This window comes from Falco naumanni, chromosome 5 (genome assembly GCF_017639655.2).
Source record: "Falco naumanni isolate bFalNau1 chromosome 5, bFalNau1.pat, whole genome shotgun sequence".
NCBI classification, from domain to species: domain Eukaryota; kingdom Metazoa; phylum Chordata; class Aves; order Falconiformes; family Falconidae; genus Falco; species Falco naumanni.
Genome location: NC_054058.1, coordinates 50,231,643 through 50,252,235, shown reverse-complemented (window position 1 = coordinate 50,252,235; position 20,593 = coordinate 50,231,643). Strand labels below are relative to the sequence as shown.

Below are 20,593 nucleotides of genomic sequence, written 5' to 3'. Positions count from 1 at the left end.
GTTTCCAGAAGTCCCTATTCCTTGTTCACTTGTAACTTTTGGTGCAGTCACCTCGTGACCTTTTGGTGACTTGTCTTCCTTATCTGTAAGCAGGAAACGTGCAAATACTACCAGAGTAGCAGGACATAGAATAATAAATTATTACAGAGTGTTTGAAAGGCACTGTAGAAATATTAGAAATACGGTATATCCTTCCAATATTCCCCATCTGCCTTATAGCAATTGTTGCACACCACTAAAAGAACCAAGAGAGACTATCAAAATCATCATAGCTATTGAGTTCCCTTCACCTGTACAGTGTATTAATGGGTCCCATGAACTTTGGTAACACCATTAGAAGGGACAGCACGGAACAAAACACAACAGTATTTTTTCTAAATGGATGGTGTGTGATCATTTCGGTTAATGTTTGACTCCTCATTACAATGAGAAAATCATCTCACTGTTGAGACACAGTAAAATACCAAATTAATTTTAATTAGTGTTACTCTCCAGTGCAACAAACCTGTGACTCATAGCTTCGGGTTTGTATTTTTGTGATGTGGTAAGATAGAGGATCGTAAATGTGTTCTGTTTATGAAAAGGTCAACTATTTCATTTCTCAGCATTAACTAGCATCACCTGGTCCCATTTTACTCCATTATCTTTAGAGCAAAAGAATGTCTGCTTCTCATGCTGGTGATGTATCAGTATAGTCCACCCTGTAAAAACAAAACACTGTGCTTTCTTCCCTCTTCCCTTCGAAGAACTCTCCTGAATGGGGGAGAAAACAGACAGAAAGGAGAAGGGAAGTTTTGCTGTCTACCCGTATGAAATCACCAGGTTTTAAATTAGGAGCCAACTCAACAATGTACGTATGGCTTTTAGAAAAGGAAGTCACCACTGTGTACCAGAGAAGGATTCCTGCTTCACTGGAAGAAAGATAAAAAGCTTCCCATCTGGAAAAGTCCTCTGTGTGGTGAAACAAATAATGCAATTCAGATATGCTTTGTCTTCATCCTAAAACATATGAAAGAGCTGTATCTTGGCTCAAGTCTTAAGGTGGCTGCCAAACTCCATCTACAAAGCCTGCAGTAACATAGCATGTTCTAAGGCAAAAGAATTCAGAGAGAGGCAGGCTGTACAGGTATCTCTTGGGTTCAGTAATTTTTCTGTACCATAGGATAATTATTAGTACCTCTCAGATCAAAACTAGATTACAAATTGTTCCTAGTTGTTATTACAGCAACATCAAGGAAAAAGAAACCCACTAAAAGTAGTTATCTTCATAGCCACCCAGAACAATGTATTTACCACCAACTAGTGAATTACTGCCCATCACTAAATAAATTAGCCATGTGCACACTCTGAAACAACCCCAGTTATGAGCTGGAACACCTTTACATTCTACCCTTTTATGGACCATTACTAGGCAGAGCTCAGAACTCTTTACACAATTGACCTCACAGCTGGGATGACCTAAGAGTTTAAAAATGCTAAAATACACCAAGGTTTAGCTGGCAGGTTTTATGATTATGTTCTTGTTTTCCTCAGTTTCTTTCACAAGCACTTCTTGTAAAGCAGTGTCTTTGAACCAGGCTAGTTATTTTGTGTTGTGCCTTGACTGCACTTTTCAAAGAAATCCAAGCTTATTGAATGCAATGAGTGGGCCCAACATCTGATGATCCAAGGTGGCGGACTGTACTGTTTACCATGAATTTTAATAAAAAAAAATGGGAGTCATTACTTCTACCTTTGCTCTTCCTTTTAACCTGTAGAAATAGCTGAGAAGCTGTTTTAATGTTCATCTTGCTAATGGTATAATTGACAGAATGATTAACTGAATGAATGAAGCACAAAAGGCCAAGAACAGAGTACTTACAGAATAGCTTCATGAAGAATTAACTGAGAAAGTACATTAAGGTCTGATTTATTTTAATAAACTGGTTATACGGAAAAAAAATCCTCATCCATCTGAGCTAGCGTCACTCTTCTGAAGCATCAAACAGAAGCGCACAGGGACTACAGGGACTACACACATCTTAAAATTAAGATTCACTCCTCAGTATCATCTTGTTTCTTCATTTTTATGGGTGAGATCAATCTCCAGTTTATATGCATAGATGAATTTTGGTGGTTCTTCACACTTTCTGTCAGGGTTACTGTAAGAAAATCTTCTTACAATCTTCCTGCAAAGTCAGATCAATTTTATCAGCTTCTTGCTAGAGGTTTCTGTAAACTATGGAAACCAAGCAAAGCTCACCTTCAACCTCCTGTGTTTAGCAATCCCAATTCTGCAGTTTTTATTTCATCACTAGGAGTGATGTAAACACCTGGATCGTTATCAGGCAGAGCTCCAAGTGGCCGAGCATCCTGGCTGCATATTGCTAATCACATTCACTTTCTTGATCTTTTCCTTCACACAACTGGGAAGGATATACCTTTTCTAGGCTTCCAAATCACTGGTCATTTACACTGCTACCTTCTGTAACATCTAATGTTCATAATGATGCACAGTCATCATCACTGGCAAGTAATTCTGCTCATGAAATAAAAATAAATAATACAAAAAGAACCACAGCTATCCCTTTACTCTTCTTACAGAAACAGTTCAGTCTAATGAAGTCCTAGATGGGTAGAGAGCTAGCAGTGTAGCTACTAAAAAGAAAAAGTCACCTCAAATTCAGAAGTGATGAGAATGGTATTACACGTTACATAAAAGCATACATTGTAAATGAGTGTGGGTGTAAAACAGAGGAGCTAACGGCCTGGGTTTGCAACAAAAAAGCATCGTCATCATCAGAAGAAATCCTTTAGGCTTCCTTCTATAACACCATTGATTTCACCTCTGAATTTGTACCATGCAGCAGGAGTTGTGACTTTCCCATACAAATGATCAGGGTATATACAATGGGTAAGACTACACACTTCAAACAGGCATTTCAAACAAGCATCTCATTACACCTTACCCAAATCATGTTTCTGACTCTCTTAGCTAAGGTTTGTTTAGCAGTTATGTCTTTAACAATGACCAGAAGTCACTTGAGGAAACTCAAAAAAAGATGTGTAAATCCTAGCATCAGTGTAAGTTATCACAAAAATCTATTTTTAAAATGATTATTTTTTCCCTATGAGCTACCTATCTCTGTTTAGACAAAGAGAATCTGTGGTGCCTCCAAGGTACTTTTGAGAAAGTAATTTCATATTAAGGTAGATATTTTGTTTCCAGGCTTGTGGTGGGTGCTAAATATTTAATTTTTTACTTGTGTGTGCATCTGTCTCTGTGTGCAGAGGGAAGGTAATATGTGTCTGAAAATTCATGTATACGAGCATATAGGTACATATGGTATGTATATATCTGTATGGAAGTGTGTCCTAGGCAGGTAAGTTACGCTGCAGAGAGTCTCCCCTGGCAATCACCAATCAATTCATTTAAAAGCATGATTGCAACTCTTGAAAACACAGGGATAGGATACACATTTATAATGTGTGTACATATACATATAAATAAGATACACATTTATAATGAGAAAGCAAAAGTGTCAAATGACCCCACAATTCACAGGACCAGAGCAGTGACTACTTACAGCCATCTCTGGACTCTACCTTTTAATGACAAACCCTGTAGAAGACTAATTATTTATTAATAACTGCAAAAAGAGAAATGGCAAAAGGAAACAACAATTTTCAGTTTTCCAGAAAACCTCCTCTGTCATAAGCTAGATCAGTCAAATATAAATGCCCTCTCTTGCTTTACCTCCATGATAACTGTGTGTTTAGGGTGGGCTGCTGTAAAGAAACAGCTCACAGGAGAGACTACACAGAATAAACACCTATGACTGCAGCTTTCTTAAGTGTACCAATAAAAAAAAGATCAAAACTGCCTGGGATTCTGGGACTGCCAGACTGAAGGCAAGTAATACTACAGGCAAACAAAGGCTTCCTTGACCTGGGAACCATCTTAACACCATCAAGAGTTACACTCTTGTGTTAAAAGGATTTTCCAGGAAATACGTTAATGTCTGTGTAACACAGGCTAATCGTAGGCTGTGTAGCAGTAGTCAGTGTGAAACAGAGTGCAGTGCAACTGCCCTCCCCTTCACAGGTCACTGCAGGGTCCCATTGCATTCTTTTCACAATGAATAACTTTGTATTTAAATATCTGTAGTGGATTTAATTTACAAATGCTGGCCACTTCCACCGGGAAACTAATGCTTCCATCAGAAAAGCAAAGCTGTTAACTCCACTGGTACCCTCACCAAGGAAGGTAACAAGCATTGCAGAAATTTAGCAGATTACAGTGCAGTTTTAGAACTCATTCTGTAAATGCCTATGGAGATTATTGGTAGGGTTCAAGATTTCACTTTTAAAGCAACTGGCATTCATGAGTTGTGAAAATAATGTAAAGAATAAGTTATTTTTTCCCCCTAACACTCCCAGTATGTTCTGTTATGCAGATTTTACATAGACAGGCACATCCACAATGTACTTGGGGGCTATTTGGATGGAAATAGAAAAGCTATGGAGCAAGACAGAGCCAGCCTAGATGTAAACAAGCTGGAACTGCTGGCAGCTGTGCTGTTACAAATAAAACTGCCTTCCCCACTGTCTTCTCACTTATCAATTTTGACAGAAGACTGTTGTGACTTCTCATAAACAGCATCGAAAAGGACAAATCACATTGGGTGTCAGATTTGCCTGAATGGATTTGGTTGGTAGCTTACCATAAAGAAGCAGAGGGTTATCTCCATTCCACACGGTGGGGAAAAACAATGCTTTGTCCAAGGGGTGGGGGCTCTACCTTAAAGGCTAAAGTCTCATTTAATCCTCATTTTTTAAAGTCTGGTTTAGATTTAAGAATCTCTCACACAAGATTTGTTTACATCAAAGCAGAAAGGAAAAACATCAGCAAGCATTTCTCAAATGCATAATCCAGAAGCAAACAGAACACAGAATGAGAAATACTGAAAAACAAAATCACTTTCCTGCTGATCCCTGCTTTACAGCTACACTTAGAGCCACATGCTGCTTTGTGTCCAGACAAAGACTGCTCTGGGACAGCAGGATGCTGTAGAAAATGATACCAGTGTTAAAAAGAAAGAAAAAAAAGTAGTAGCAGAAAAACCCAGAATTAATGTGGTGACATATAGGCACCTATTAATGAAATAGCATCTTGCAACTGTAGGAGCAGAATTTGGCCCTGTAGTTGATGAATTCTTTGATAATGAAGCTCCACTGGATATGGGAATTCATTCTTTCCCAGCAGCTCTGGAGTGAAAATTTTTGGTGCGCACTATAGTCACTCCCATAGTAGGAAATCAAAGAATGGAGTAACTTAAGGCATAGCAAGTCTGCCAGTCTATGTTCAGCAGTCTGATGTGTGATGATCAGTAACAGTCTGATGGCTGTGAGTGGGAGGAGGAAGACACCCAAGTGTCAGCTGAAACTCCCAACAGGTGAAGGACAGGGGGCAGATGGCAGTCACAGAGCAGTCAGGGGAATGGGCTGCCTGGATGCATGGTGGAGTTGGACTACAAATGTGAGAAACCTTCGATCACTGTGCTATGAGCAAATTTAGTGTTGCAATGAAGAGTCTAAGCCAGGGGTCCTCAAACTTTTTAACCAGGGGGCCGGCGCGCGGATGCAGTGGCAGGCAGTCACCTGCGGCTGCTTGGTTTCCCCCCCAGCCCCGGCGGGGGTCTGTAAATACCAGGGGCCGGATTGAGGACCCCGGGGGGCCGTATCTGGCCTGTGGGCCGGAGTTTGAGGACCCCTGGTCTAAGCATATGGGAATAAGATAAACACAGCTTTTAATGTGGGCTTTGCAGGCTTGGAGTAGCCTTTCTGATTTGCTTTTAAAGGACATTTCAAGCCTTGAGCCTAAAGACACATGGTGGACTTTACAGTGAGTGTATCTCATAAGGAAGTAAAGGAAGGAAAATAAAATAATCCTTCACAGACTTCATGGCTGCAAAAGGCTCAACAGCTGACAGTATATCCTCCAGGAAGTCACAAACATCCATGAACCTGAGTTTTCCCCTTTAGCTAGCATGCATAACACCAAACCTTCAGATCCCTGTCAAAAAGATGAATTTAAAAATCAACTCTTACGGGAATTATTAAAAGCTATTAAAAAAAAAAATTCCCCTGTTGTCTGGATGATCACATTTATTGCAAAGCAAAATGTCCTCAGCATGCATTGTTATTTCAACTAAGCCATGGTCTTGCTTTCCTCCCTAAATTTTCCACTTCCCATTAATTCTCTTTATTTCCGTTCTTTCCCCATGGTCCAATAATGCTAATTTATTAGAAGTACTTAACTATATACATATATTTTCCTACGTTACATATGCAGATATGTTTTCACCTGCTTCAGACGCAGCACCCCTTCTGGTATGTTCTGCACTTGAGAAAACCATGAAATCTTGCTTTCTGAGCAGAGAGATCCATGATGAACAGCTTATATATAGTATTTCTCAGCAACCAGCTTTGGTCCTCACTTTTGGTCTTCCACTCAATACATGTGTGAAGTTGCAAGGATATGGGAAGAGTTTAAAGTATAATTAACTAGCTGATGATATGCAGTGAAGGGTTTCCTTTTCACTAATCTTAGATTCTACATTCTCACTTTCTTCTCATTGAACAAAGTAGGTGGGAATAGCACAGACAAGGCATAAACTGAACCTTATGGTAAAATGAAATTAGCAGACTGGAGTAGTAACTATTCCTTTGTGTAGTATGTGTGAACATACTAAACTGTCACATTGGCTCACAGCCTCTATATTCCAAAGGAGTCCTTTGCTTTTGGACAATTTTGACAAAAAGTAAAATAAAGAGATTTATTATTACATGTGTTGAAGAAAAAAAATCTGACTTTTCATTAAAGCTTCTGTCCTAATCCCCATTACTGAAAGTCTGTGGCTTTCAGCATTGCAGAATAAGGCAGCTAAGGAATCACTGGTCTCAGCCATTCAAGGAGTGTGCAGGAGAAACTCCTCAAACTTTACCTTTTTTGTTTTAGGGCTTTCCAGAATTTGCTCTCCAATCTATTTTCCAATGAAAACAGCTTTGTCATAAAATGTTAGAACGGACCTCCTCTTGGTTTTCAGGTAGGAATAAAGCACTCCATGTCCGGGTAGAAGTCCATTAACTGATTAGGGGACTGGAGTACATCTCCTATGAGGGGAGGCTGTGAGAACTACATTGGTTAGCTTTTTAAAGAGACTTTCTTAATAAGGAGATCTTATTGCTTCCTTCAAGTACAAAACGTAAGAGTCCAGAGAAGTCAGAAGCAGACTCTTCCTGGAAGTGCGCTGACTGTGACAGCCAGGCGAGAGAACAAACATGAGCTGCTACTCAGAAAATTCCAATTAGATATTTACGGAAGTGCTTCTCACCATGAGGGTAGTGAAAGACTGCAAGAGTTGTCCAGAGACATGGTAGGCTGTATACTATAGAACACAACCAACTATATCAGCTATAAGCAGCACCTACTTCTTTGGTCTTCTATGACAGGCTCTCTCTGCAATTTCTGGACTTGCCTCAAATAGTGGCGCTTGAAAGCAACCTGGAAAATTTCGTGGTGACATCCAGTGAAGGGAATGGGACAGTACTAGCATATGACAACAGTGCTAAAATCTTTACAGTTACTTCCACATTTCTGTTTGCTATTGATGGTGTTGGTGATTACGGTCTGGAAAGTATCCAACAGCTGCAAAAGCTCTATGTACTTAGAAACCAGCCTCCACACTTGACATTGTCAGATATATCCTCATCTGTCCATTAATGTACTGTTTGATACAGCATTGACCTCCTCAGGAGAAGACCCCAATGTCTGGAGTTTTCTTGACTCTAATGGTATAAAAATATTCAAATCTGTCATGCTTCAAAGAGTAGAGGAAAACCTGTTGAAAGTAAAAATTCTGATAAGATCAGGAACTTTAAGCCCCCAGTAGAAGACAGCTATTCCCCTTCCAAAAACCATACACTGCAGCTGTTTCTAAAACTGATTCCCAATTCCTAAGTTTATTAAAGAGCCCCTTCATAGCTTAAACCTCTTTCTAAACTGTAGCGAGTGCCTTTTTCTAGCCAACAAGCCTTAGATACACAAAGTCTAGTCACTTACAGGTTGTCATAGCTGCAGTTCAAATCAGCTGAGAAACACTTGGCATAATTAACTTTCACTTTTAACAATAAATTTCATCTATTGCAGGTAAAATCATACTTTATTTTTGCTGTATTTCAAAACGTTACTGCCCAGCACTTGCCTGTCTGAACATCATTACTGCTGCCTGCCTGCTTTGGGCCTGAAACGCATCAGAAGATTTATTTGCCTCATCAGCACTTTCTAAACACCCAGCCAGCCAATCAAAATGGGGAGGCACAGCAGATGTGCAAACATCTGCTGCAGCGAACATTTATCTGCAGAGCAGAACATGTAGCTGTAGATTCAAACTCCTAACCAGTTACAGTTCCACACATTTGGACAGCCTTGATCTACAACTGTGGGAAGGCTATTTTGGAATATTAATTAAAATCAGGTTGAAAATGTAATTCTTCAGTTTTAGACAGCTGTGAAAAACATACCTTCCTGTAATTCAGTTTACGCCTTTCAGACACAATAAAGGCAAAATACTATTAAAAAGCTAAATTTAAAGTTGAACTTATAAAATTAGAAATTCTGAGCAAGCATTAAGCCAAAATTCCACCCCATCCATGCTCTTGTTTACTTTGAGATACATACGTATTAAAATATGTGTAGCTAAAATATGCAGATTTTAATCACATACATGTGCCTATAAATCAAGCACATAAAGCAATAGGCAATGACTTTTAAAACACGTTTTTATTTTCCTGGCACCAAAATGAGGTCTATGGGCATCATATCCATGCTGAGTTTCAGCTGTTCAAACTTCTGTTGCACATGGAAATGTCCTCCACCCCCAAACACATACTTGTATAGATTGATGAAATCATGAGATGAAATACAAAGCAAACTCATCATCTGCTTTTTTGATGCACAATACAGTTTCACCTGTATTCCTGCTCACCAAACCATGCCCTCCAGGAATGACTATCACATTCTCTTTGAAGAGCTGCCTCATTAAATAAAAAAGCAAACTTCTAGAGAAAAGACCTCTCCTGCTTTTTTGATTTCTCCTCTGAAGGGCCAGCATGCATAATATTGAAACCTTGTTTAAAGTCCATTTTCCCATAAAAGGTTCGTTCTTGCTAGGGGGATTTGGCCCTTGCTTCCTGTGCTCTTGAATTTCCTAGGATACTAAGCTTTAAAATAGCAACATTATAATATGCTGGTTAACATGACTTAGGTTATTTTTAAAAGAATATGTAAAATAAATTATTTTCACCTATCCTTTGTCTGTATAGCTAAATTCCATGTCTCCAAGACAGACTACATGAACTTTCAAGCAGAAGGCATATGAAAAATAGCATTAATAAAATCCTTAGAAACATTTTCACTGTAAAGCCTATTGGGAGGTAGGTGGTATAATAGTATAAAAACTCTCTAAACAAAACATTTCTCTAAAACAGAAGATTTATAATCCAAAGATTTCCATAAATATGAAAATATTGCCAGCACCTTTCTCTTCCTTTGCTGAGTGAAAAACATATACCATATGTTGTAATGTTGCCCAACAATAAAGTGCTGCTGAACTAAGCTCACTTTTCTTTATTTTCCTGGAAAAACATAAGCTCTGACAACAAGGAAAAATTTTTATTAGCTTTCAGGTGAAATGAGGAGTAACCCTGTGTTTGTTTTATGAAATCATGAAACCAAATGAGTATCACTGACTTGATATATTTTCCTCTTGTTTTAAAACACAATAAACGGTAATAACTTTGATAAATTTGCCCATGTCAGTTTTGTGTCTTTTTCTCCCCACTCTCTCGTGATCCTCTGTAGTTGCGGACACAATTCAAGTTCCTAAATTGGGATATTCATTACTTAGGGGAGGTGAGATGACAGGAACTTCACCTCCTTTGAATGTCAGAATTTTGTGATGACACCCAGTAACACATTTAAAATAAACAAACAACTGTGGCAGAAACTACACTGACATCCTCTTCCATCTAAATGATCCAATGACTAGCAAGGAAGAAGAGTGATTTAATGGCCAAAAAAGAGATGCATTACAAGTAAAGGCTCCTGGGTTTTACTGCCAGTTCTGTCACTGACTGGCTTGGCAAGTCTCTCAATATGACTGTCCTTAGCTCACCTGTTCGTGAATTCCTGTAGCAATACAGAACATAGTAACACTGAAGAACCTCAGTGGAATGGTATTAAGTTTAATTAAATTATAATTGAAAAAGACAGATGAAAAAGTAAAAGGAAAAGACTGCTCCTTTTGCCACTCCTCTGTTCATTTACAGTGTACAATTGGCCACAGTTAGGGAGAAATTACATATTTATTATTGTCTATGTGTAAATAAATTATGCTGACTTAAATCCCCAGGCATTTTAAAAATAAAAATGCCAGTGAAGTACATAATCTTGTGCTGTAGTACACCAAATGCATGCTAAAAGAGTCTTCTTTTAATTATTGCAGTGTTATTCAAATAATTACAGCAAAAAAAAAAAAAAAATCCCAGTACCACTTCTGCATTTTAGCTTTGACCTTTTCCATTTCTAGTCTGTAGTGACAGTCAGCTGGATCACAGGCCAGGTGTTTGCCACTCAGAACTCCTTTTGAGTTAAAAGGGAAAAAACTCAGGGAAGGATTTTAGAAGCCCCAGCCATTTTAGCATTTTCTCAGGTCCAACTGAAACAACTCTAATACCTATTTATTTGTCCAGGAGGCTTCCTCACAAGCTTTTCAGTTAATAGCTTTGAAATACAGTCCATTTTTTTCTCTGGATTTGTATGATATCACAGGTAGGAATCGAAAAAAAAAACCCACCCCAAGACCCCACAAACCAGAAAAACTCTCAGAAGAAACCAAGACCACAGATCACAGGCACACACGTACCTGTGCACTTCCTTCATGATACTTCTTAGCAGGAGATACTATATAGTATTAAGAGTTGCCACCAAAAATCAGAATAACAGTGCCAGTAAAATATTTCTATACCATGGGGCATCCACGATTCAGCCATAACTGCTAGGCGGTTACGAAGTGATGGCCAGAAAACAAACATAATGCAGTAAATCCCAGTTTATCTAATCCCACTCTGAGCTGTCAGATCAGTCCCTCCACCACAACAGCAGCTGCATAAGGCAAGGCATGTGGTGAGAGGTATCAGCTTTCCCATTAAATCTACACCACACTCACCAGCAAGCCTTTTCACATTCCCCTTACCACACCAGCCTGCTCGGATGGCAATGGAAAGACACAACCTTGCCCATCATTTCAGCTCTTCTGTGCCGCAACACCCACATTCCTATCAGGATTCTTACTTCTTGAAGCCTTCTCTTTTAAATTACATCTGGTTGTTGCTGAATTCAAAACCTACCTTTTATTCACTAAAGGCTCTTCTTTGATTCATCCCAAGCTCTAAGAAGCTCAGGGAAAAAAAGAATCCAATCACAGTAGGAAATACAGAAGATACAAGCACAACCTCATAGTGAGTCATAGAGGTATTAGCAGTTCTGCCCCTTCACATCACTGTCAGCCTACCTAGACATGGCTGGAACTTGGCTTGAGTGATCCCTGCCAAAAAAGGTTTCTCTCTCTCTCTCTCCCACCCCTTTATACTGTTAAATAAAACCCATGACTTAATAGCTGTGCAGAGAAATTCCATGCTACATGTAAAGAATTTCTAGAAAACTCTTATCTAACAAATGTTTTCCATTCTGATGGTTGCACATCCATCTTCCGGGTTATCTTTGTTGTACAGAAACACGCACCAGGTAACAAAACAAAGAGCTTGACTGCAGTGACTGGGAGTGCTGGCAGCATCTGCACAGAAGCTGCTTCCATAAAAGCTGTTTATTCAGGTGTTAGCAATTCAAGTAGGAGCTCCAAATGCGTTGCCGCAAGTGCCTGTAATGCTCGCACAGGGGTGTTTGCAGGCTATCACAGCTCTGAAGGGAGCTGTTACAGGGTATCAGCTCAGTAATCCTCATGTTAAAAAGCCCCTAAATATGTATTTACAAGATAGACAGATCTGTTTGGTTTACTGGTTAAATAATCCATGTGTTGAAAAGGCCTTAAATACGAATTCAAAGGGCAGGAAGGTCTCTCCTGGCCTATTACAGCAGTGGTGGGGCTTTCAGAAAGTCACTGGAGACCACACAGTGGCCCACCAGGGCCTCAACCCGCAAATACCTATGCGTCAAGTAACTTTATTCAGATAAACAGCCTCACTCTGACTGCTAATCTGAACAAAATCACTCCCTTTTTTGTTCTAAGGAAAAAATATCAATAAAATCAAACACCAAAAGCGTTACATCACAGAAAACGGAAATCTGAATTTGCGCCTGAAACACCTTCCCTCATCATGATGGGACGAGTGTTACTGGAAGAGCAGGCCAATGCGCTACTGCTCTATTGCATCTGCTGCAATGCTCAGATACAGAAAGAGAAATGAAGACAATAGGATAAAATTGTCTCCTACAGGGATTTTAAATGTTCAGTGAGAGGAGGTCTACACAAAACCTTACTCATGGCCAGTTCTCAAAGCTTTCTAGCTTTTTTCTCTTCAAGGACTATTTTTAGTAATTTGTGTGAACAGCTGACAGCATCTGATCCAAAAATGCTCAGGTCAACAGGAAAACTTAGCAATTTCAGTGGGTGTGGATCAGGCCAGTGGTAAACTTAAAGGACTAATCTACATTTACAGTTAACAGACTTGTGAGTGCAATTACTTATCAAAACATTTAAAATGAACGACTGTGCATTTCCATAAATTAGCACTTATATTCAACACACATACACACACATTTATTTCCTTATTCTGACTGAAAATCTGTCCCTTGGGTCTAAAAAGCAGAACATGAACTTAAGACTATTCATTTTTGCCCTGAGGTATGAACCAGCCCTCAGAGCACTAGAGGTTGCTCCACTTAGGAAGAGATACTGATAATAGAGTAAAGCAACTTTCATACAAATCTTCTAATTTCCAGAAGTCCTATTTTCCAGAGTACAGGAGGAACCAAAATGGTATGTGTGTAGTTTCTAGCTCACGCTTCAAGTTTCACAGAAGCATCAAGTGGGAGAAATCTCACATGGATTTTTCTCAAAATACTATGCCCTTTTGTGGGTGCTGTTCCCTGCAGGACCTCTGATCCTTTAATTGTTTGGACACAAAAAGCTTCTTACAAACTGGCCACAGAAAGATTTCACCTGTACATGCCTCATGTGGTTGTCTGTTGATCTACTGACATGCACTAACTTCCTGAAGCAAAAAGGTAAAATAAAGAAGCTCAATGGTTTCTAAGACCTAAAGTGAAAAGCATCAGAGTACCTTACATTTTCATACACGGTCAACTCAACCCTTCACAACTTCTCCCAGGTACTGGTCTTAATCCTGCCTCAATCTGTCAGCACTAGCATTTGCATACATTAAAACCAGAGTCATCAGATACAGGCAGGCTAACACAATGGCTGCCACTCTGCCTTTTTCACTCTGAAAATGCTAATCCTGGCATGGTGTACCATTGATGTGGTTTTCCAGGCTCCTGCCAACTATGTCACTGTATTGAAGCAATCACTTGCCTAGAAATGAGAACAAATCAGAGCTGGGAAGTCTTTTAGGCAATTACGTTAGTCTCCGCACATTCACATCAACTAACACCCAACCTCACTCCAACAAAAATTCCTCAATTCTGAAAGCAAACTTCAGCCTACTTGTCCTGTTCAGCTGGCATAGTTAACTCTCTTCTTAGTAGCTGGTGCAGTGCTGTGTTTTGGATTTGGTGAGAACAATGTTGACAGCAAACTGACATTTTTAGTTGTTGCTGGGTAATGTTTATACTAGGTCAAGGACTTTACAGTTTCTTGGGCCCTGCCAGCAAGAGGGCTGGAGGAGCACAAGAAATTGGGAGGAAACACAGCCAGGGCAGCTGAACTGAACTAGCCAAAGAGATATTCCATGCCATATAACGTCATGCTGAGTATGTATAAACTGGGGGAAGAAGAAGGAAGGGGAGGACATTCAGCATTATGGTATTTGTCTTCCCAAGTAACCGCTGTGACTGATGGGGCCCTGCTTTCCTGGAGATGGCTGAACACCTGCCTGCCCATGGGAAGTAGTGAATGGATTCCTTGTTTTGCTTTGCTTGCGTGGCTTTTACTTTACCTATTAAACTGTCTTTACCTCAAAACATGAGTTTTCTCACTTTTACTCTTCCAATCCTCAACCCCACCCAACTGTGGGGGTAGTGAGTGAATGGCTGCATGGTGCTTAGCTGCCAGCTAGAGTTAAACCAAGACACTGTTCTTCCTCATATATGCAACAAGTTACCTCCACCCACTGCTATTCCCGCTCAAGGATGTCTACTTTTGCTGTTTGTAAGAAGCTTTCAGCTAGAAATAAGAATCTTTTCCTATCTCAGATATACAAGATTTTAAAAGCTGTAATTCCCCAGAGATATTTGCACTCACAGCAGAAACCAATCACTTCCCAATTTGCTTTTGCTCAAAAGCTACTTCAATACATAGATGGTATGAAGGTCTCTGCCCTTGGACCTGTTGACTAAATGACACCACCTGCTTGTGCCTGCTTGTAACATCCTATTTTCTTCTGCTGCTCTTACTGAAAGGCAGTCTCCTCAGACTGAATACATAGGACCAGACATCTGTGATGCTTTCTTTCATCCAGGTTTGTCTTTACAACATTATTTGAGTGGGGGTTTTTTACCTTTTTTTCACTGTTCCACCATTTAAGTGACTTTGTCCCATTAATTTCTGTATTACTGCTGATGTTCCAAACCAAGTATATAATGTTTCTCTCTCCTGGATAGTAGGTTCAGAAATGTTATTAAAGAAGTGCATGTCCATTAGCTTATTTACTCCTCCCCAGCACCAGTTCTGTTCCTCTCACAAGGACAAATTTTAGAGTCATGTTTAACACAGATTTCCTGGGAGCTGTGATGTTTTTATTCCTTTCACTTCACTGGTACCACAGAGTGTGACATATACTCATCACATGACATAATTCCAGCAGCGCAACAGCCGCTCACAGCCAGACTGGGTGGATTTGTCCTGAGTATTTTTGGCTCTCTTTCAGTGATACCAACTGCAAGTCCAACTGAGCATTTTACAAACTGGTCAATTCCTGCTTTATCTTAAAAGTCCTCATGACTATCTGGCTATGCCAACATTGCAAATCTTTTGATCTCTTCCCCCCAACACTGACTGATGGTGGCTCTGACCCCTGTCTCAATATCTATCAACAATTCGGCTTCCTTTTAGGACAAGTTTTGCAGGAGCAACGTAAGAATGCTCAAGCTGGCTACCAGCAATCTCCCAGCTTTGTCATCTTCCCAGCCATTTGTTTAAAGTATGGTACTGTATGGAGCCTAATGAGCCTCCCAGGGAGAATTGGCTCATACTTGAGTTCATTGTGGTATGACAATCTGAGCACAACCCACTGGGTTTTTCAAGCTTACAAATGGAGTAGAAGAGTCTTGTAAGTGTCTAATCCTACCAAATCCATTGGCAAGTGTAAGTCCATATCCCCAGTGCTGGCTATCATGTGTGATCCTCCTGTTTGTTTCTTGTGGTGGCAACTCAGGTACTTCAATGCCAGCAGATATCTGTAAGCAAGTTCCAAGATAATCAAAGCTTTCCAGGACATTCCCTTTCTTGGAAAACTTTCTTGTTTACAGCACATCAGTTGCTAGTCATCTTATTTTCTTACTTCCTGATTTGTCTGAGTATTTCGTATTTGTGTCTCAGAACTGATGTATTCTTCACAAACCATTTCTAGGAAATAAATGAGGTGTTGTTCTAGTTCTTTTTCTGCTCACTATGTTGTTTCAGTCCCTTTCTGAAATCTCCAGGTTTGGCTTTGAATCCATATAAAATTACTAAGTTTACCACAGAGACCTGTCAGCTGCTTATCTGTATCATTTTAGTTCAACAGGAATGCTAATGTACAGCTTGGAAACTGGACCCCACTCCTGATACCAGCTAGGTTTTTTGCTATGTGTGATTAGAATCGCAGAATCATAGAATCACAGAACAATAGAATCATAACATCATAGAATGGTTTCGGTTGGAAGGCATCTTAAAGATCATCTAGTTCCAACCCCCCTGCCATGGGCAGGGACACCTTCCACTAGACCAGGTTGCTCAAAGCCCCATCCAGCCTGGCCTTGAACACTTCCAGGGATGGGGCATCCACAACTTCTCTGGGCAAACTATCCCAGTGCCTCATGACCACCATAGAAAAAATTTCTTACTAATATCTAATCTCAATCTGACCTCTTTCAGTTAAAAGCCATCCCCCCTGTCCTATCATTACAGGCCCTTGTCAAAAGTCCCTCTCTAGCTTTCCTGTAGGCCCCCTTTAGGTACTGGAAGGCTGCTATAAGGTCTCCCTGAAGTCTTCTCTTCTCTGGGTTGAACAACCCCAACTCTCAGCCTGTCTTCACAGGGGAGGTGCTCCAGCCCTCTGACCAACTTTGTGGCCCTCCTCTGGACTTGCTCCAACAAATCCATGTCCTTCTTATGCTGGGGGCCTCAGATCCAAACTCTGCTCCAGGTGGTGTCTCATGAGAGCAGAGTAGATGAGAAGAATCACCTCCCTTGACCTGCTGGACATTCTTGTAATGCAGCCCAGGATACGGTTGGCTTTCTGGGCTGCAAATGCACAAGGCCGGTGCATCATGTTGAGTTTTTCATCAACACCCCCAAGTCTTTCTCCTCAGGACTGCTCTCAACCCATTTTCCACTCAGCCTGTACTTGTGCTTGGGATTGCCCCGACCCATGTTCAGGACATTGCAGTTGGCCTTTCTGAACTTCATGAGGTTTGCACAGGCCCACCTCTCAAGCCCGTTAAGGCCCCCCTGGATGGCATCCCTGCCCTCCAGTGTGTTGACTGCACCACACAGCTGGGTGTCGTTGGCAAACTTGCTGAGGGTGCACTCAATACCACTGTCCATGTTGCCGACGAAGATGTTAAACAGTACCAGTCCTAACACTGACCCCTAAAGAACACCACTAAGGTTTACATTACATTGTTCACATTAGATGATTCACTAAGGTTCACACCAGAGAGTTGTTAAAAAAAAAATAATGGTAAAATCAGGGAGCACTGATACAATCCTCCTCCTACAGAAAGAATGGTAATAACAATAAACCTCTTTCCCCTGAACACAGGAGAAATCAAATGGTGGGAGACAGAGAATGCTTTGTACTTCTTCCACCCATTCTGCAGCCCGCAGGGTGGCATGAGCAGAGCTTCTGCACTCTCTCTTCTTGCTCCTTTCACCCTTAGATGGTGGATGGACGATGTTGATTTTAAGTTGTTTTCCCAAGTGCTTGAACATTTTTTCCTTCCCTGAATGCTGCTTCCCACAGCAACTTGTGGAGCTATGCTGGAAATGAGTTTGGGCAGCTGGGCTAGGTTAAAAACAACCCCTCTAAAAATTTGATTTTAGAAAGTATTGGATTACTTCTCACATCTGTTTTACAGAAAGTAATGTTGGCATAACTAAGGGGCTAGAAAACATCAGGGCTAGCGCAAGACTGAGTGGCCACAGCAGGGTACACCTAAACCAATACTACTGTTGAGACCTTGACAGCATTGGCCCACAGCCTCTGCTCCACTTGCTGTCCTGCTGCTTCTCCCCTGGACTGTCAACAGCAGCTAGTACATCCCTTTTGACTCCGTCCTTTATGAGACTTTTTTGGATGGAGATATATATCTCTGGGGACAATGCTCTCAAGTCTTCCAGCTACCTAGTTACAGCAAGGGAGCTTAATAATGTTTTATAAGGACCTGAAATAACAGATAATACAACCAATGAGTAACCTAAATCATAATATTACCATATGGACCTAAAATTTGGGAATGCCTTTCATGTTTAGAGCTCTGCTACTTAAAAGCTCTGAGATGTTCTTGTTTCTCCTTCAAAACTTGCACATTTAGTAGAAAATAATCTTCTCAAAGGAAGCTAGACAGTTCTTTCCCTGTTTAAATTTCACATGAAACAATCACTCAGTGAATTTGCCTTGGGCAACTGAATCACAGCTGACAGCAAATTAATGACTATGATGGTGTGATTAGAAGAGATTACAGACAACTGAGAACCTGCCCAAACATTTGCCTTTGTCACAATACTTAGGTCAGCCATTATTAGGGATTAATAATGGTCCTAACTTGATTCCACCAGGTAGACTCTTTAAAAACTGCGAGTATTTTAGTATTTCACTGATATTCTGACTGAAGTGTGAAAAATATTTTTATCTTACTTTTTTTTAATATTCTTTCTAGATACCTACATTACCAATTTATTTAAATATTATTAGAAAAATAATTTATATTATATTTAAGAAAGAAGTACTATAAACACACTTGACAGAGAAATTTATTATTATATTACACATGGGGACTCAAAATAGAACTTAAGCTCTGAGACTCTTGTGCTGTGAGATATCACACCAAAACCCAACTGGGAAGAAATAATGATTTCACTAATCCCTAGCAACGATTTTTTGAGGAGTTCAAATAAAAGTTTGCTTGTTCTGATTGAGATTCACTAAGTAGGTATTATTTGATTTTTCTGCTTCCTGGGGGAACTTAGATTCCCCAGGCTGCTAGAAGAAAAGAACAATGGGCTGAACTTGCAATAGAGCATCTTAGCTGCTAAAGACATGATAAAAGTGAACACACTGCATATTTGCCAAAGCTTTTGCCATTCATTTCATTTCCAAATGTCAACCAGTTATACGAAACCTTTAGAAAGGTTTCTTAAGGTAAAGCAAACAGGAGGACAGGATATTTTTAATCTTGTATTAGAGATATTTAATTATTTATAATCACTCTTATTTAAAATACAGTAACTTGAACTTGTGCAAAGCACTGTTTAATAATAAAAAGAACCATCTGTTTCTTATGCCTGTCCCTACAAATATTTTGTAACTGGATGACAGTGGAAAACATGAGAAGCTAATGACTGGCCTACAAGAAGACTATTTAGATATTGAAATGAAAACCTAATGAAGATGAACATCACCAATCATGTTAATATTTTGGGAAGCCTCACATAATGATTTTCCAGTGACTGAGAAATAATCCACTCTTGTCACTGTAGAGTACAGTGCATTAACAGCAAAGGGAGATTTGTGGTACAGAGCACAATTTCTTATAATTGCAATACTTTAAATGTCAACTATCAGAGAGCAAGTAATAGAAATTATACTAATTTTCTAAGTTTTAGCCTGATCTTACAAACACTCAAGTACACAGTAAAGTATCTGGAAGACTGATCTCTAAGGCATGAGCTACAAGGCAAATTAAATCTTAAAATTAGGGGCGGGGGGGGGAACCAATTAAGTTTCCAGTTACCATCTTTAATTTTGGAAAGGCTTGCCTTAAAGTGTTAAAACTGCAAAAGCAAAAAATCTGAGTTATAGTGTCCACTGTACAAAGATGGAACATATTTAATAAGCCTCCCGGACTTGTATGTAGCCATGTACTGCAGAATTTTGCTTTCACATTTCACATGTGTAGCCTAACCCCAGTAAAGCCTGTGACATTACACACATATAACATAAAACAGTCTTTGGTGTCTATTTTTAAAGCAGTATTCCCACTCTTACTTTTCTCAGAGGAGCCTGCTATCAGCTGCGCAAATACCGTACCTGTATTAACAGAAAGAGAATCTGCAGTGTGCCAGAGATCTTACCTCATACTCAAAGTCCTCTGTTCTATCTGCATCACCAGGCAGGCTGGAAAGATACTCATTACCTTCATAAAATTCATGCTCCACTGGGTGAAGAGAATGGCAGCTATGTGGAACAAAGCAGTACAACATCAGTAGATGAGACAATAGTTTTTTTTAAATTAAAATGTGATAAAAAAAATCCCACTTCTCTGCTTTTTTCTCACCTCTGCAATGTTACTCTGAATGGCCTGACAGCCTGAAAGGAAATGTACCAAGAAGTAGCACAGGCTGGTTTTTTTTTTTTCAAAAGCTCATACTCTGTCTGAGTTCATTTTGTTGGTTCTTCTTTAGGCAGATTTACACAGGGTGATTTCTTAAAAAAGTCTGGTTTGGGCCAAATTATTAATTGTGACAATTTGGCATTCCTTATGCTCATAAAGGTACCTAACTCCAGATTCATGTACTGTGTCATGGCCAGGGGCAACTCACTAATTATCTGGTTACAAAGTCTTGAATGTCCACAATCTACAACACACACAGGCTCACAAATTGTTCAAGAACTTGCATCAAACAACTTGCACTATCCTCTTCTGTTAAAGTGACTACAGAATGGTGAAGTGCATTTGAGCAACTGCACATTTTAAAAATGTCAGTAAACTGCACTGTTAAATGGGTTTGGAGCATAAAGAATGAGGTCTTTACAATGTGCACTTAGGTACAGCCTTAAACCTAGGGCTGGATCCCAGCCACACAGCACTGAGTGTGCATCTACCTTAGCAATGGTAAAATTTTTTTCCCCATGCTAAGGGCATGGGAAC

At 39.9% G+C, this 20,593-nt stretch overlaps 1 protein-coding gene across 1 annotated transcript in view; it reads right to left on the bottom strand.

The window, feature by feature from the left end:
* The window catches only part of PDZRN4 (PDZ domain containing ring finger 4), a 251,247-nt gene that overhangs the window by 24,204 nt on the left and 206,450 nt on the right, over positions 1 to 20,593 (bottom strand). Inside the window, exon 5 of the mRNA XM_040596928.1 lies at positions 19,797 to 19,899. Within this exon, the coding sequence (XP_040452862.1) occupies positions 19,797 to 19,899 (103 nt within the window). The remainder of the gene's footprint in view (positions 1 to 19,796; positions 19,900 to 20,593) is intronic.